The sequence below is a fragment of the Copadichromis virginalis genome, linkage group LG22 (genome assembly GCF_057382275.1).
Source record: "Copadichromis virginalis isolate Kocher_CV1m ecotype Utaka linkage group LG22, C_Virginalis_male_GT1.1, whole genome shotgun sequence".
Taxonomy (NCBI): domain Eukaryota; kingdom Metazoa; phylum Chordata; class Actinopteri; order Cichliformes; family Cichlidae; genus Copadichromis; species Copadichromis virginalis.
In genome coordinates, this window is record NC_140638.1 from 17,580,677 (window position 1) to 17,597,394 (window position 16,718).

Here is a 16,718-nt window from a genome sequence, read left to right on the forward strand (position 1 = left end):
TGCTGAGAATAACAGTTGAGGTTTGAAATTGTTTTCCAGCCGGCTCAGCTCAGCTGCTGCCGCCCCGCCACATACATCACATACCACAGACAGACAGACAGACGGGCTGGGTCCCGGTTGAGGGTGGGGGGTGGTGAAGGCTTAGTTGGTATAAGGTGGAGTGGGTGGGTTTGTGCGTATGTGTGTGTCAAAAAGAGTTACACACTCTAATATCCATCCCACCGCAAACCACTTTCACTCTTTTTTATTAGAAGCACTCCTTTGCCCACCCACCGCTTGCAAAAACTCGCTCTCCATGCACATGTCAGCACGTCGGCGCGTGCAAAAAGTCTGCACTCACAAACAGGCTGGCAGCGTTCGGCTGATGCACAAAAGATACACAAACAAACAGTTAGATAAGCTGTTGGGACGACAGGAGCCAGAATAGCCCATTTTCTCCTGCTTCTCCCTAATGACTGCCATAAAGAGCGCGAGGCATCAATATTTCAGCGCTCTCGTCAGGCGGCCGGAGATATTTCCCTTTGATGAGGCTCACCAGAGGTGTTTTGTTTTTTGCTCGCCTGCCGCTTCATCACATGTGAATTTTAGTTCAAAATAAGCCAAAAGATTCAAAGGACAGGACGCTAAAAATCTGGACCGCTGCTAAATGTTGTTGTTGGTACAATGGCTCTGAGTGAGTCAACCGCATCCTCAAAAAGTGCTGGGATTACAGCTCAGTGTTGTTTCATAATGACTCGTGTCTGTTTTTGGAGCCTTTTAAATGTTTGAATTTTAATGAAGTATGTGAAAAATTTAGGAAATACAAATATTGATGAGGAGAACTTGATTTTTATAGAGTAGGGTTGGTTAAGGAGCACTTGTGTTTGGAAATGTGAAACAATTAAAAACGTTTGAAACAGCGTTATTATAAAGAATTATAATGACTTCATTACCAAAGCTTTGCTCATAATAAAATCATCTAAATCTGCTGTGCCTGTGGCTTCACGGCGGAGTGAATCTGTTGAGCTGAGCTTTTTGCTTCAGCATCATCATGATTTGATTTCAGCTGAAACGCTGACATTTTAGCTCACACTGAGACAGCAGGATGTTGATGGAATCGTTCCCTCTCCCTGCGGGTTTGGGTTAGGTCAGGCTAGTGCTGCAAACTGCAGTCGGGCAGACAAATGAGCTCTAAACCCCGTCTGCTGCTGCCTCGCCGTGGGAGTGTCCCACTGGGCTCGCAGACTGGGACAGTGCAGGCGTCGGGTTAGAGTTACACAGATATACAGCAGCTGCATGTGCCAGCTTACTTCAGGACATTTTTATCCATTCTTAGTTTATCCATTTGTCTCTCCTGTCGGTCTTGATGACTGTCTTTCTGTCTGTGTGTGCAATGTCAGCCTTTTACTGTGTTTACTTCTGCAGGCCTTTTCTGTTTTGGACTTCCTGTACAGTCTTATTGACCATGTGACCAGATGTGTATCTGAAATAAAGTGTAAAGCAAAAGTTAATCATGTCTGTGCTTATTTCTGCTCTCATTGCACAAGCCTGAAGCTGTGCCATCCGTGAATGAAACCCAGTGGGAAGCAAACACAGAAAAATTCACATGGCAGTTGGAAGTTTTTGGGAATTTGCTCCTTGCCCGGGGATGTTTTCATGTATATGGAAGTTTATAACTTTATTTCATAACTGCACAAGTTTCTGTCTCGTGTGTGTTACCCCGCCTACAAATTCGTGAGGGCCGATTAAAGATGGAGGGGACTGTGTGTGTGTGTGTGTGTGTGTGTGTGTGTGTGTGTGTGTGTGTGCAGGTTGATGAGCTATACGAGGCCTTCTGCATCCAGAGCCGTCTCAGAGAGGGTGCCATCCGGATGAAGCAGGCCTTTTCGTCCTCGCCCTCCACCAAAGGCACCAAAGAGAGTATCGCGGAGGTTAATCGTCGGTACAAGGAATACACCGAGGTACTCAGAGCTGTCAGCTGCAGACTCTTAGTCCTGTAAAGCGAATGGAGCTGTAAAAAGTAACTGTAATTGTAGGGTTACAATAATTATTATGACATTTAAACAGAGATATTTGCAGATTATATATAAACGCAGAACAGGGCGCATTAAACGTAGTCACGTCTGACAGCACCCACTCTAAGTATATGATACAGATTACTGCTTACAGGGATTTGTAAACACTAACCTGCAAAGCCAGATACTTACCTTTAAATCCCAATAACAAGCGCACCTGTCGCCACCTGTGCCGAGGGCTTAGACCCGCCCTCCCGTCTCCTCTGTAGTTTGGTGTTGACCGGCTTTGTCAGAGCCTGCAGAGATAACTTGATTACTGTTGTTGTTCTCGTTTTTGTGAGGGCCGTTTGTGTGATGAGTCTTATCTCTCTCGTTCCGTCCTCCAGAACATGAGCGCATTTGAGAGCGAACTGGAGAACCTGCTCGGGGAGTTTCATATCAAAATGAAAGGTAGGACGTGAATGATTTACATGAGAAGTTAATGCAAGTTTAGTCATTTACACACTGGGATTATTTAGAATCCAGATGTTTTGGTGATGATTTTATATTCATTGGAGCAAAAATCCTAAGATTTCTCACTCATGGACCAAGTTAGAAACCCTGAATCCCTGAAAAGTCATGACAAAAATATGCTTGACAGTTAAAAGCAGCTTGTTTCATTGTGCAATAATTCATTCTGAATAAGAAAGTGAGCTAACGTTGCTTAACTCATTGTAACCCCCCCCCCCCCAAAATGATGGGGTTTTTTTTCTCTCCTCTTTGTGCATAATATAAATATCTGTCACTTCTATCTGACAGGTTTGGCAGGATTTGCTCGACTCTGTCCTGGAGACCAATATGAGGCAAGTTTATTTTCTTTGCCCTAACTGCTGACTCTTGGGTCTACTTTTAACAGGATTGAGACAGATAGACACAAGTGACTCTTTCAGCTGGAAACCGCTGTAATGATATTTATGTAGCAACAGCTTTGGCCATCTTTCAGTGAAACACCACTGTACACTCCACCCAGCTCCAAAGTTAGCACTTAGCTGGTTGGTTTAGTGAGACAAACAGTGAGCAGTTAAAAAAAATTAGCTTATTAGTTCAGCCATTATAAAGTTATGTGGTTAAATTTTTTTTTTTGCTCCTTCCTTTAGATCTTCATGCGTTACGGTCGCCAGCGGTGGAAGCTGAAGGGGAGGATTGAAGTAAACTCCAGGCAAAGCTGGGATGGAGACGAGATGGTCTTCATGCCCCTCATTACTGACCTTATTAACATCAAGGTCTGTACAAACCCAGATAGCCTCGTGTCTAACACGTTGCGCTGTGGCACTGAAATGAGAAACAAACATAAGTTTGTGCCCATCAGGTGACGGAGCTGAAGGGTTTGGCCACACACATGCTGGTGGGCAGCGTCATCTGTGAGACCAAGGAGCTATTCACTGCCGTGCCTCAGGTGGTGGCTGTGGACGTCAACGACCTCGGGACCATCAAACTCAACCTGGAAGTCACATGGTAGTAAGTAGAAGCTCGCTGAATCTAACCGGTGTTGCACGAATTAGGGTACATAATGAGTTGGCAGCTGCCAGATGGTATCACTGCTGGGTAGCAGGATTGTTCAGAGGTAGTCCAGAACTATTTTAGTCTTGTTGCTGGACCGGCCATATGTTTGGAGCATCTACAACAGTTGTTAGTGTCACAGCATTAAAGTCGGGGTCTGCATGCCTTGTGGGGTCCTGCCATCTGCTGGTGAAACATCATAGTAACACCCACTTCATACTTTGTTTTTACACAACCGAGATGCCTTGCTGTGCACACCTGTGGTCAGAGGTCTCCAAACACAGCTCCAGTGCCAGCACCAAATGTTTCAGTACTGATTTTCAAAAAGGAGCACCTCATCAATGATGTTTTTACCAGCCCATGTTGAAAACCCATCATGAAATATTGTTGTTTACACTGCAACAGACCACCTCAGGAAGTGGCTTGAGTGACTGCATCACAGTGAATCTTTGTGGTTGTTTACACCACATTTTTAGGGCTGCCCATTTGTAGGTTTTTGAAACCAAATGTAAGCAGTGTCATTAAGAGCTTTGTCTTTTTTTATCCTCCTCTCCAGCCCCTTCGACGTGGAGGACCTGACTCTGTCGTCTGGCAATGTGAGCAAAGCTGCAGCTCTCCAGAGACGAGTGTCCGTCTACAGCCAGGGCACACCGGAGACCCCCACCTTCCAGGACACCTCCTTTTTTGTGAGTCAAGCAAGTTGTTAGCATATTCTGTGATCCATAACACACTAACCCATGCACTGTCTGCACCGTGATGTAAATCATGCCCCATGTTATTTTTTCCAGTTGATGCTTAAGCCGTGCAGGCACCACCCTTAAACTAACCCTCGCCCGTTTCCCTCCTTTTCTTTGTATATTCCCATTATACCCACACTCTGCCCCCATCTTGTATATCCTACATTTCACCCACCTGCCCTCAAATACCCAACACCCTGTCTTATTTCCCTGCCTTTACTGTGTAAAGAAGTGGCAGCCCTACCCCGTGGAGCGCCAGCGCTTCTCCTTCCTGCACATGCTCCGAGACACCCTGCTAGAGAAGCTAAGGCGCAGTCGTTCGTTTGGTGACCTGGCCTCACTGCGGCCAAGGCCCAAATCCAGTCTGGAGGTTTATGTGAGTGTGTTGTGGCCCCTGTGACCCTCCTAACCCGACTCTGTGTGCCCTCTTACCCCCACTGACATGATGGGGATGTAGTTCTCTGCTCTTGTGGACACACTTGGGTTCACCTTGTCCCTTTTTTTTAAGGACTACAGAACGCCATGTGTGGCTCTTTGCACGTCTGTTTGCATGTTCGTTAAGCTGTTCCTATGTTTTCTGTTTATATTTACCTCACTGTTCGATTCAATTTGGGTTCAGATCTGATCACAAGTATAGTATCAGTATAGTGTGCCGTCGCTTTTTCTATCTTGGAAAACAAGAGGAGCTTTCTTCTGCACTTTTCTGTCCTTCATTCACTGATTTCAGCCAGATCTCAGTCCTTTATCTTGTTTGCAGCACAGATTTATTCTCCGGTCTCTATTTTCAGTCCACACTGCCCGACGATGTCTTCGAGAACGGCGGCTGCGGTGTGGCTGAGTGCAAGCGTCTGTCCTTCACCTTCTCTGATACGTCTGGTTCTACGCCCAGCCCCAGCCCTGCCCTGAGCTCCTACTCCCCGGGCCAGTCCAACCCTGAGATTACTGTAACTCCTCCGGAAACAGAACCATTACCTACGCAAATCTTCCCAACTAGGGAGGACTCCATCGCAGAGGAGCATTTAGTGGAGGAAGAGGAGGAGGAAGAGTATGAGGAGGATGGGGAGACGGGCAGTAGAGGAAGCAGGGGCAGCAGGAACAGTGCCAGCATTGCCAGCGATGAAGCCGAAGCGGCCGAAGACTCTGAGTGGGAGCGCACAGAGTCTCAGCGTAATTCTAGCTCCAACTGTGGTTCAGCTGCCCCGTCCTTGTGTTCAGATGGACAGCTGTCCGCAGTGGCTCCCGAGGATGTCTTCCTGGATCACGCCGATGAGCTGAAACCTGTGGAACTGGACACAGAGGAGGCGGGCAGCCTGACGAAGCAGCTCGTGAAGAGGCTGACTTCCTCAGAAATGATGCCGCCCAGTGGGAGCGCTGCTGAGGGTGAGGGAAGTCTGAGCTGGGCAGGAGAGGGAAGCAGGGCTTTCCTGGAGAGCAGCCTGGAGGAGGCCATCCACAGCCTGCTGACCAGATTAGAGTCGCTGACTCATCGCTGCAGAGAGCTGCAGGACCTGGAGCAGGAAGTGATGCGTCTGGAAGACCTACTGAAGGTAAACTCCATCTCATTAACATCTACAGAACCTCTTGTGCACTAAAATTTTCAGAGAAACTGCCATCCTAGGGTTCATTTAAACTTTATTGTCTTGTCTTTATACTCTTTGGATGCCCATCATCCTGTCTTTTCCCCCCAGTGCCGTCTCCCGGGTCACAGGAGTCGATCCTCTAGCCTCAGTCTGACTGTGGAGAGTGCCCTGGAGAGCTTTGACTTCCTCAACACCTCTGACTTTGACGACGATGATACCGGAGACGATAACGCCGTCATCAGCATTCCCCCACAGAGGTCTCCGATCTTTGATGCAGATGGAGAGAGGATCGGGTGAGTGTAATATTTTGCATTGGCTAAAACATTACAGTTTCATTTATTTATATATACACGTGCAGGTTTTTTTAAGGTCCCATACCAAAACTTTTGTGAGAACTTTGAAGTGCTTGGCAGCAAATGAAGAGTTTAATTCTTAGGATTCTTAGGATGACTGGACTCTTTAAAAACAAACTCACTACACGTACAGTCGGTGTGTTACCGCTGCCCCTCGGTGGTGACTCTTGTATGTTGCTGCTCAGGGCTCAGCATCCAGAAGCCAGAGGACACCTGAGCGAAGCCCTGACAGAGGACACCGGGGTGGGCAACAGTGTGGCAGGAAGCCCCCTCCCACTTACCACTGGAAATGAGAATCTGGACGTGGCTATTGTCATCCACCTTCAGTACTGCATTCACCTCATACAGGTAGAGCTCCTTCTGATAGTTGATATCATAATTACCATTCATCCTGCTTAAGTAAAACACCAGCTACCTTCTGGAAATTTTAGCATCTGACATGTTTTCATTTTTTCTTGGTAACATGGCAGATGTTGACCAGTGGGGTCAGTGTCTGGCAGCGTCGCAGTGTCCTCCTTAAATTGTCAGGACAGACCCAGCTGCTAGAGGAGTTAGCAGAGATCAGCGTGGACAAACTGGGAGCAATAACATCTGCTGCTGATGGTGGGTATCTAAACACGTAGACCAGATTTCCTCCATTTTTCCTTTCTTTTCTCATGCTTCACCCCTCCAAGGTTGGCTCTGTAGTTTTTGCATAATCTGGAAACTTATCCCAAACAGCAACATACATCTTATACTTTAAAGCAGAAAAACAAATCGTTACGGTGCATGAAGGAGGTTTGAGGGTTTGTGGTCTGACCTCGTGCTCTGCCCTGTTTTCCTCAGTCCTCCCGGGCCTCGTGGAGCGCCCCCAGCTGATGACTCTGTGGTCAGAGTGCAGCGGCTCTGAGGGACTTTTCCACACCACGCTGGACAGAGTGTTCAAACACATGAATCAGCGCTACACGGCGGTGCTGCAGGAGAACCGCCCACACGGCGCCGATACAGGTTCGCTCGTCCCTTCTTTGTTTCTGCAAACAGACCACGGGTTATACTTAAAATTTCATCTTCAGTCAGGGCTTCAACTGACTCACGTATTCAGGGTGTAAACAGGTTTTAATGTGCTCCTGAGGGGGAAACGAGACATCTGCATTTAACTGAGAATATAATGCAGCTGATGAAAATGGATAGAAACAAACTGCTTTATGTTATGAGGTAAACTGTGACTGCAGGCTGTGTGAACACGGCATTGTGATTTTGTTTTCTTTGGTTTTTGTTGTATAGCTGAAACTAAATAATGTTATGCCGTTATCTTGGAACAATGCACCGATCTCTTCTCTCCTCTCCAGCGATTAGCATGGTAGTGGGTGAGATGGTGGACAGGAGCGACTTGCTGGCGGCACAGAGTGCTCCCGCTGCTGCGCTCTCTCAGGACGTCCTGACTGTGTTTCAGTTCTACAGCTACATCTTACAACATGAAGTCCAGGACATGGAGACGCACCTGCTACACCTGGCCAGAGAGGGTGCGCAAAAGCTGTGATGCTTACATCATGACACGAATTCCTCTGTTGTTGGCTGCGTCCTGTAATAATCGAATTATTTTCTTAACCTAAGTCGCAAAATTAGGATATTTTGTGCTACGTGGCATATACGGCCACCTGTGCAAGTCCAAGATTTCTCCAAGTTAATCCAAATATTAGAGCTAACATTTTGATGCTTTATCCACAACTTGGGGAAGAGCAGCGTTTCATGATTTATGAGATGAATCATCAGCAATTTGCAAATTCTGAGCTAAATCACTGTGACCTTTGCTTTCCACAATAATTAGTTAACACAGAAAAACGCAGCTTTCAGCTTTTCGTGTGTTTTGAAGCTGTGTGTTTTTTTTCCTTTTGTTTTTTTTAATGTAATGTAAATGTGCCAGTCTCTAAAGCACTCTGGGTCAGTTTCTGTTGTTTAAATGTGCTATAGGCTATAAATAAAATTGACGTGACTGCCAACAGTATTGATGCTATCATGCTAGTATCAATCCAATAGTAATACCAGCGTTTGCATCGATGTATCTGGATCGATCACCTCACCTCTAATCAGGGTTTAGTAGAAAGGAAGTTTGTGTGTAGATGAGGCCTGTGAGTGTTACAGCTGGCCCTATCCTTGGTTTAATCTGCGTGTGTCTGCGTTGGCTTCCTCCTCAGAGGTGTTTGCAGAGGTCCTGTGCAGCGGAGACTATCCTCGCTGTCTCGCAGAACTGGAGGAGGTGCCTTTGTCATCTCTCTGGCCTGGAAGCAGAACCCTAAGGGCCCTGGCATCCCTCCTCACTGCAGAGGACCCTCAGGTCAACAAGGCAGCCGCCGACTACCTCTCTTCTGGAGCGTCAAACAAGCACTTCAGGACCAGGGTGAGTAATGCTCAAGAGAAAACGGTAGGCGCACCATTTCTGCTTTTTGAGCCACATTTTTAATGGTTGTTTGTGTGTCTGCAGGCAGTGGAGTGCTACACCCAGGCACTGTCGGAGGCTGGAGTGCAGAGTCAGAGGGCAGCCTGCTCAGCTCTCAGCTGTCTGGAGGTCAGTAGTTGTTTACTAAACTGTGCAAACAGCAGTTTTATGCAATAAAGAGAAACATGTCCTTTGGATTTTTACATTTTTATCTTGTTTGTGTGCGCAGGCAGTCGAGAGCATCAGAGCAGTGGTAGCGCTGTGCGATTCAGCCGACGAAGAGCTGCGTCACGTGGCCATAGAAACCCTGCTCACGTTCGGTGCGTAACAAATCCACTGCATTTTATACACAACTGCCATGAGGTCATTTACACACTATAGTGCTATTAAGATGTGTTTAATTGCAGTGTTGACGGTAAATTCCAAGAAAAACACGTTTTCTCTTGCTTGTTTTCTGGGGCAGATGTTTGAGCTTCAACACTTTCTCTGCAGACGCTTTAAAATCTTACATTGAAGGCAACTTTTCTCAAACGCCGAGGGTTTTAACTCAGCATGCAGATTCTTATATTTTCTTTTGTCAATTTGTTACGTCCTTCCGTTGCCTTCTTTCTGCCATAATCTTGATTGTGGGGATACGAATACTGCCATCTGAGAAGTAGGTGGTCATTACTAACAGAAGCTACTTTTAGCTGCTCCTTCACCACAAGAGATCGCCTCAGCAGGCAACGCTGCACGTTTGGTTTGGCAAAGCCCTTCCTGACGCAAATTCAAACCAGCGACCTTTCATTTGCCAAGTGATTTATTCTCACTAATATTTTTAGAAGATTCTGTTGCTCCTTCTGGCCTTCGTCCAAAGTTTCATTCTTAACCCTTGTCAACCAGTTTTACCCGATTCCCAGCAAAATATGCAGGCATCTTGCTGGAGACACCAGTAAGTTCAGCGCCGAGTTTGATGCCATTTCAGTGAACATTGTGTGAAACAGTCTTTGTGAAAGTTAGACAATCTGTGACAGTCCCACACACACTTAGTGAATGTATCTGTAAAGCTGTCCTCTCTGCAAAACATTCACTTTTTAACTAACTGCGCATGAGGCGTTTGTGTACCATCAGTAAATTGTAGCTTTTCCCCGTTCTCCCCTTCAGTAGTTATGTGAAAGGTGACTATGGACACATTATTTCTAATAATCTCTTTTTGCTGCTTGCAGGTGAGGAGGGGCGCCTGGCGTACGAGCAGCTGGACACTGTGCCGGGGGAGATGATCCGTCTGGGCACACGGCGAGGAAACACCGTCACCACTGCCTTCTGAGCCATCACTGAAAAGATAAAAGGACTGCACCCGGACCTCCGAGGACAGCACTTGCCTCCTTAGCTCAACCCACACAGCACACCTCACAGGGCCGTTAACGACTAATCTGTTCATCGATCTGCTTTCTAGCAACAACAAACGTTTTCACTTAAACTGCAGTTAATCACTGTTACTCACTGCCTCCTGAAAGGAAGTAACACCAAACAAGTTGTCTTAACCACAAGGACACACAACCTAGACCCCTCCTGACGCACGCTTACACTCCTCCTCCTCATCCTGCTGTCTGAGCCAGGCACACACCGGTCACGTTAAGTTGAATTGAAAAGCACAAATTTTGACTGGACACAAAGCGGCTGAGAGCTGCTCCAAAGACTGTGGAAATCAAGCACCGGGTCTTCACCCTCCTGTCAAAAAGGCTTCCGAGAACACCCGTCTCACGCACTCTCTGAATAATCTCAAGTTTTACAGATTTATTGTACCACGCAATATACTATGATCTTTGTATAATCACTGTTAACATGCGTTCACCTAGATTAGAAGTGCTTTCTGACGCTTTCGGAAGACCTGCACTGTTGTAAGGCGTGTAAATACGGCTTAGTTTACACGTGATACACGTGGTTGTGTTCAAGACGTAATTTTCAGGGATCCTCGTGTGGTTGAAAGACCTGTGTGTTTTTTGGCAGGGAGGAACATTAATAAGATGAGGTCACAGCGGTCCAGGGGAGACGGGGGTTTAGCACAGTGCCCAGTGTTCACTCACGCAGCAGTTTGCGTCTGAGATTTCTCCTACTTGCAGTTTAACAAGTGCAATTTTTTCTGTACATATGTGATTTTTTTTTTTTTTTTCCTTTTTTTTGCACCTGGCTGACACGTGAAGCCCATTTGATATCGTCAGCTTTTGACCTTTTGAGCCTCGTTGTGGCTGAGCTGGCACATTACACAAATACTCTTTGTAAATGTATGTTTTGTTTGTTTTTCCTACAAGGTCAGGAGCCAGTCGAGGGCAATAAACTAGGCAGAGGACCTCATGAGAATGCACTTTCTTGGCAGTTGTGCAGAGAGGATCAGTTGAGGCAGCACGCGAGCTGATAGCAGGATAAGACATTAAGCTTTTGGCCTTTTCTGCCACACTTTGGGTCTGCTCCATGCGAACGGTTTAATGGGAACACTGACCCAGGGGAGGCATCTATCTCCAGCTTTTCTCATTGTAACTGTACTACTGAGTCTGGTGCTGCTGCACAGTGACAAAACTTAGAAGCTCACATGTCATATATTTATTATTTACTCCTTGTTATTCTAATATTCTGTCAAGTTATTTTGTATTAGAGCAGACCACATTGTTATGTAAATGATTGTATATTTATGCTCTACTTTCAGGTCTGGTATTTGAATTAATGTCTTTTGTTTAAAAAGGCCTCTGTGTTTTTACCATACGACTCGTGTTTGATTATAATTGGAGTTTATTTTCAATTTAATTATATTAGATTGTTATTTTGGAGAATATTAAGATTTGCTAATAGTAATTATAGATTTTGTTTTCCCTAAAAGGTCCCCAAACTAACGGGGCATTTATATGATAGAGATGTTACTTTATTAAGTAGATTTACTATAACCAAAGGAAAAATCTTGGGATTTTAAAACGGTCTTTTAATAAGAGCTCATCCAGGAGAATGTATTTTCAATACAGCGTGTACATTTGGACCAGAACCCTCAAACTTATCTTTGGAAGCACAAAAAGGAAAAAAAGGCAAACCCGTAATATGAGGATCTTGTTACATCTGGTTGTAACTGCACAATCCAAAAGCCATATTAAAAAGCAAGCGGTTAGTATTTTTATGAAAGGTATTCTTTTTGTAATATAATCTGTAAATGCGTGAAGTTGATACTAAAAGTTGTTTTTTTACTTTCATGCAGCCTTTTGCAAAACGTGGTCCAAATTTAAATTCCTTTTCGAGATGTGAACAGCATTACAGTATTTTGGTCCAGTAACTCACTGTGTTTAATTTTCTCTCTTCACAAAATCGCTGTTGACCTGTTTAACAAGTTAATTGGTGGACTGTTCAGTTCCTTAGCACCGTATATAATACAAGGTGGCGAAATGTGCACGTTTAATTTAGGTTTTAATAACTGCTGAAACTGAACTTCATCCATCTTCTTGGTCAATAGCTTCAGTACTGATTCATGTGGTTGCACACTGCTCTTCTCCGTCGTGGTTCCTCTGCTCATCAAGAAGTTGCAATAAAGTTTATTTTTGCATAATTAAAAACTGGATTTCTTTCCCCACACGGAGTCCATCCATTCTCTTCTGCTTATCCTTGTCAGGGTCGTGAGGGGGCTGGAGCCCATTCAGTCTTAAATAGAATGTTTTGTTTTTTTTAAGTCCTACTGCCGTTTTAAATTAATACTAATTAGTATATGCAAATCCATACGTAATCGGACTGTTACAACTACACAGCAGCTAGATTTTATATACGGAAAAGTGGGCATACAAGCTTAACACACCAAAAAAAAAAAAAAAAAGTTGAGTGTAGATTTGACACCCCATATGGAAAAGATAAATCTTATAAAGTTTGTATCTGTCTTGTGTGAAACTTGTATGAAAAGCATGAGTGAAAACATAAGATCCCTTGAAAAATTATATAATGAAACTTGTATGTTTTGGATACTTACTAAAACAATATATGAAAGTAATGAGAACGTGGCCACTTTCATGAGTAATCACATAAGTTTACCATTTCTTTTCCATATGGGACAGCCTAAGCCAGCGATGTCAAACTCATTTTACATTGTGAGCCACATACAGCATATTCTGATCCTAAATGGGCCGGAGCACCAGTGCAAGTCAGTTTTTCCTTCCATAGCACAGTAACAAAGACATCTCTAGTTGAGGTCAGTTGTGTGTCACTTTGCTGTAGTATGACAGGCTATCGAGGAGGTCTTTATCAGTGAGAAAAGCTGCAACGCTTCTCAAAATACAGATAAAAGTTCAAGATTTATCCCAACACCACCAAGTGGACCGACTGGAGTCTTCACCCCCCCCAGCATACCCATTTATAATTTTCTCATTTCTGTAGCAACTTCACCCTTTAGGTTCAGCAAGAACTACAAGCTTCAATAAGTGTCAAGATTTAAAATATAAAGTTTATTTACACCAACTTCAAAATTTTACAGTGAATGCAACATTTCAGGGCCATGCTCTTTGCCACATCTGGCAGTAAATAACTGACCAACAGTGCACATTTAACTTATCACAACAGGGAAAAACAGGTGTTCAAGTAAAATTTGTAAACACTGTCGCTCAACAGGAGCCACAAGACAAATCAAGTGCCAAAAGAAGCACGTTGGACAAGCATTTTAGTTTCACCTGGCCAAGGTAAACTTCTTTTAGACTAATGGTTGTGGACACCCTGACATGGAAGTCTTTCAGGTTCCAGCAGCTTAGTTCACATCTGTACTTTTCTTACTATGACACATCAAGGGGTCTTCTGTTAAAGGAAACCTTCACTGGCTTAGTTTCTTAAGACCCTTAAACTTGAGCAATGATGAAAAATATATTTAAAAAAAAATAAAAATTGCAGGCTGAATTTAGAGTACATACACATCTTTAAAGCTCATCTCCTTCAAACGAAGTACTCGTTGCAGTCAAAGCTTACTCAGTCATGCAGTATTAGTTCTGGAGTCCTGAGGGTCCTGGTTCTTCATCATCCGATAGCTCTTCTGCAGAGCCGTAACTGTAGTCTGGATCGTTTTCACTCTGATCTGCCAAGTCGTCGCCTTCATGTTCAGCCTCATCTTCATCAAAGGCAATCCCTCTGAGCTCATCCAGATTGTCAGGAGATTTCCCAGTCAGTCTCTAAAAAGAGAGTACACCAAGTTTAATTTACCAACAGACCCATCTGTGCAGTCCTGTCCAGTTTATCCATGCAGCTCTCCACCTGGTTAAGTACTCTGCTCAGGGAATTTGGGTTTAGCTCAAAAGGCTGAAATTTTTACCACCAAGTTACTACTTTGTGCCCACTGATTAAACAGAATGAGTCCAAAATTGTAATTGCAATGCTGCAGCAAGTAGCCAGATTTGTAAAACTTGATCAGACGCATATAGTGTTAAGATTTAATTATGCAAAGCATCTCTAGACAGGATGGGCAGTTTATTTTCCCCGAGTGGAAAAAAGAAGACACTGAAACGGTTGAGGCTGCACCAATAAACTGAACTCCAATCTGTTTAAAGTTTGTTTAGCCATACATTTTAAGCTTCCTGGTGCATCCCTCCAGTTCCACTTTCTCAAAACTGTCCACAGTAATGTTGGTACACAACTGATAAGATTAACATATAGTTTTTCGCCACAACTCAATGTGCAGTCAAATTTTAATACTTACCTCAATCATGTCAGCCATGTACTGGACATGTTGAGCGAGCTCCTGCAGCTCTTCATTTTCACTCTGAAGCTTCGTTAGCTGCTCATCTCTGGCCTCTATGCTTTTGTGGAGCTGAAACAACAAATGCAAACACAAAGTTAAGACAACCTCCTACACATGGAAGGTCTAAACCAGAAAACTGCTTCACGTTAATACACTGTACAGGCAATCTAGCCAAACAATTTAGGAGTTACAGGAATCGTGAAGTAGTGAATGCAGAAAAATGCCAGCATCAGCACCTTTTATATAGAGGAGAATTCAGTGAGCTTCAGAGCTACTCAAGTGCCAGCTGGTCAGTAGCCAAAGGTCAAGTGTGTCAGTGGGAGCGTGGGAACAGCTCAGTTTGCAGCTAAACATTAGCAGAATCTCAGTGATTAACTCACCTTCTCATTCTCCTGTAGAACATTGTACAGTGCTTTCCGTCGCTCCTCTGCTACCTCTTTCCAGTAGGTGGAAGGTGGAGTTTCTACAACAGCAGCAGAGGGTTTAGATCAGAGTTTGAGATAAAGTGAAAATTTGTGACCATCTAGCGCACCGTGCTGCCTTCTCTACCTTTGACCATGAGCTCATATGCTTCTTTGGACATGCCATCTATTAACCCATCAGCTGCTTCTGTTTGAGTGGATTTGACTTCCATCTTGACCCTCTTTGATCCTCTGATTTGCTCAGCTGTCCAATTCTTCCGCTTTGGACCAACCTTTCCGGCCTAAAAAACAAATCATTTCCAAAATTTAGGCTCGAAAGATGCAATTTTCATGAGTGATTCAACATCTACAAGTCTTAATCTTATGCAAGCCAATTTGGACAGCTACTACAAACCTTAGCTGACCTCCCCAGGTCTGAGTTAACCTGACGAACTTGCAGGGTTTGCCTGGCAGGTCCCATAGTCTTTTGAGAAGGTGTGAGAAGGCTCTGAAAGGCATCCAACACAAGTAACCGTTACTGTATATCTGATTAGATTACAACATGCTAACAAAACAGAAGGTAGACTCCCCCTCCCCCTGATTAGCCTTTAGAAACTAAAGATTGAATCACATGGGAAAGTAGCAGAACCCATGTTCTCATTCTCAAAGCTTCTATTCAGCAAGGATTAGCATCACTTCACAAGCTTTACTTTAGTTACACTGTCACCAGGAGAAAGGGCATAAGTGAGGTGCCACAACAGCAATGCCATGTGCAACAGACCTACAGATGTGCAAAGCGCGGGTAGGGCACAAATTCTTAACAGCCGTGGGAAAGTCTCTCCAATGATCGTTACAGAGCAGCCAGAAAACATAATTTGTTAATGTTTGGCCACAGCTTCACAAGACTGCTGGGGTGTTTTGTATAATGGGTGATTAAGTTGTGAGTGGGCCTTTTCCTTAAGGAACAGCAAAGTAGAAACCAAAACAAATGTAATTTTGTTTAAGTGTAAGCAATAAGACACCGAGCTGCTCAGCAATATGACGAATTTAAATACCACTTTACAGGAAATACCACATTTAAGTGCCTTTCCACACAACCCAACCCTGAAGTGTCCTTTAGGACTGACCTTCAAGCCACTTACAGTAGATGGCTTTGTTCTGTTGAGACTACATGTCCAGAGACTGCTGCAGCTGGATTATACATGTTAATATAAAAGAATTAAGACAACAATAAATGGAAGAGGCAATCTTGGCCTTCTATATTTACATGGAAGTTTTTGGTTTGAGTTTAAATAAAAATACTGACCCTCACCCGAAAAAAATAAGAATTTCATGAGAAGCTCTCTAAAATGATACCAGTCACCCAAGAAAGGTAGTATAGGAGATATTTGAGCACTACTAGGGAAATAATTACCACCAATGTTTACACTTGAAAGACAAAATGACGAAACAACTTAAAAGTCTTTGTACTTACCTTTATGTTCTCATTGGACTTCTGGTGGCTCTGCTTTACTTTTCCACTGACGTTCATTTTTTTTCTCGAAACCTGAGCCAGGACAAGTAGTAGACAAAGAACTTGATTTTTAATTAGCAAAAATTATATTTAAAAAAAAATTAAACCTCTAGCTGTCTAGCTTACCATTGACTAGTGATTCTACCCACTTAGAAACGCTACTCTATAAGGAAAGGATCATATGGTCTAAGTTTCCCCACTTTTAAAATAAGCCATGGTAAGAAGGCCTCGAGTCAGCTGGATCTTAAGGAAAACCAATCAGCCACGTTTAAAGAAGGCAAATTAGCCGACGTGAACTATACTTAATGTGATATAACTGTAGATAAAAAAAATTAATTAATTAATTAATTAAAAACATTACCAGAACTTACCCTGCCTGCTTTTTCTTAACCTCGGTTTCCCGTTCGCTCGACTCTTCTCCGATACTCCCGCGCCAGAGGCTTAAATACGCCCACTCCGT

General features: G+C 44.0%; 2 protein-coding genes across 6 annotated transcripts in view; one reads left to right on the forward strand and one right to left on the reverse strand.

Moving 5' to 3' along the window:
• ripor2 (RHO family interacting cell polarization regulator 2) overlaps positions 1–11,358 on the forward strand; it is a 69,101-nt gene extending 57,743 nt beyond the window's left edge. For 3 of the 4 annotated variants that reach the window (XM_085445235.1, XM_085445234.1, XM_085445236.1), the window contains exons 7-23: positions 1,791–1,940; positions 2,381–2,444; positions 2,793–2,836; positions 3,131–3,256; positions 3,343–3,491; positions 4,090–4,219; positions 4,500–4,646; positions 5,059–5,817; positions 5,959–6,143; positions 6,389–6,551; positions 6,674–6,806; positions 7,029–7,190; positions 7,532–7,705; positions 8,378–8,580; positions 8,665–8,748; positions 8,849–8,939; positions 9,825–11,358. In XM_085445235.1, the coding sequence (XP_085301361.1) occupies positions 1,791–1,940; positions 2,381–2,444; positions 2,793–2,836; positions 3,131–3,256; positions 3,343–3,491; positions 4,090–4,219; positions 4,500–4,646; positions 5,059–5,817; positions 5,959–6,143; positions 6,389–6,551; positions 6,674–6,806; positions 7,029–7,190; positions 7,532–7,705; positions 8,378–8,580; positions 8,665–8,748; positions 8,849–8,939; positions 9,825–9,925 (2,865 nt within the window). In that variant the 3' untranslated portion in view covers positions 9,926–11,358. The remainder of the gene's footprint in view (positions 1–1,790; positions 1,941–2,380; positions 2,445–2,792; positions 2,837–3,130; positions 3,257–3,342; positions 3,492–4,089; positions 4,220–4,499; positions 4,647–5,058; positions 5,818–5,958; positions 6,144–6,388; positions 6,552–6,673; positions 6,807–7,028; positions 7,191–7,531; positions 7,706–8,377; positions 8,581–8,664; positions 8,749–8,848; positions 8,940–9,824) is intronic. The other variant, XM_085445237.1, reaches the window with a different exon arrangement.
• Positions 11,359–13,046: 1,688 nt separating this feature from the next.
• gmnn (geminin DNA replication inhibitor) lies at positions 13,047–16,708 on the reverse strand. Of its 2 annotated transcripts, none has more exons than XM_085447066.1 (7): positions 16,630–16,708; positions 16,220–16,291; positions 15,161–15,253; positions 14,894–15,047; positions 14,725–14,807; positions 14,303–14,413; positions 13,047–13,778 (listed from the first exon to the last, which is right to left on the reverse strand). In XM_085447066.1, the coding sequence occupies exons 2-7, from the start codon at positions 16,274–16,276 to the stop codon at positions 13,593–13,595; spliced, it is 684 nt and encodes a 227-aa protein (XP_085303192.1). In that variant the 5' UTR covers positions 16,277–16,291; positions 16,630–16,708; the 3' UTR covers positions 13,047–13,592. The 2 variants fall into 2 exon arrangements, with proteins under 2 accessions (XP_085303192.1, XP_085303193.1); XM_085447067.1 differs by having other exon boundaries at positions 16,620–16,705.
• Positions 16,709–16,718: the final 10 nt, after the last annotated feature.

Coding starts and splice junctions, on each gene's coding strand:
- gmnn (XM_085447066.1), bottom strand. CDS start 16,276: ATGAACGTCAGTGGAAAAGTAAAGCAGAGCCACCAGAAGTCCAATGAG. Junction 15,048..15,160: donor ACCTGGGGAGGTCAGCTAAG/GTTTGTAGTAGC, acceptor TTTGTTTTTTAG/GCCGGAAAGGTTGGTCCAAA. Junction 14,414..14,724: donor TTCTACAGGAGAATGAGAAG/GTGAGTTAATCA, acceptor TTGTTGTTTCAG/CTCCACAAAAGCATAGAGGC.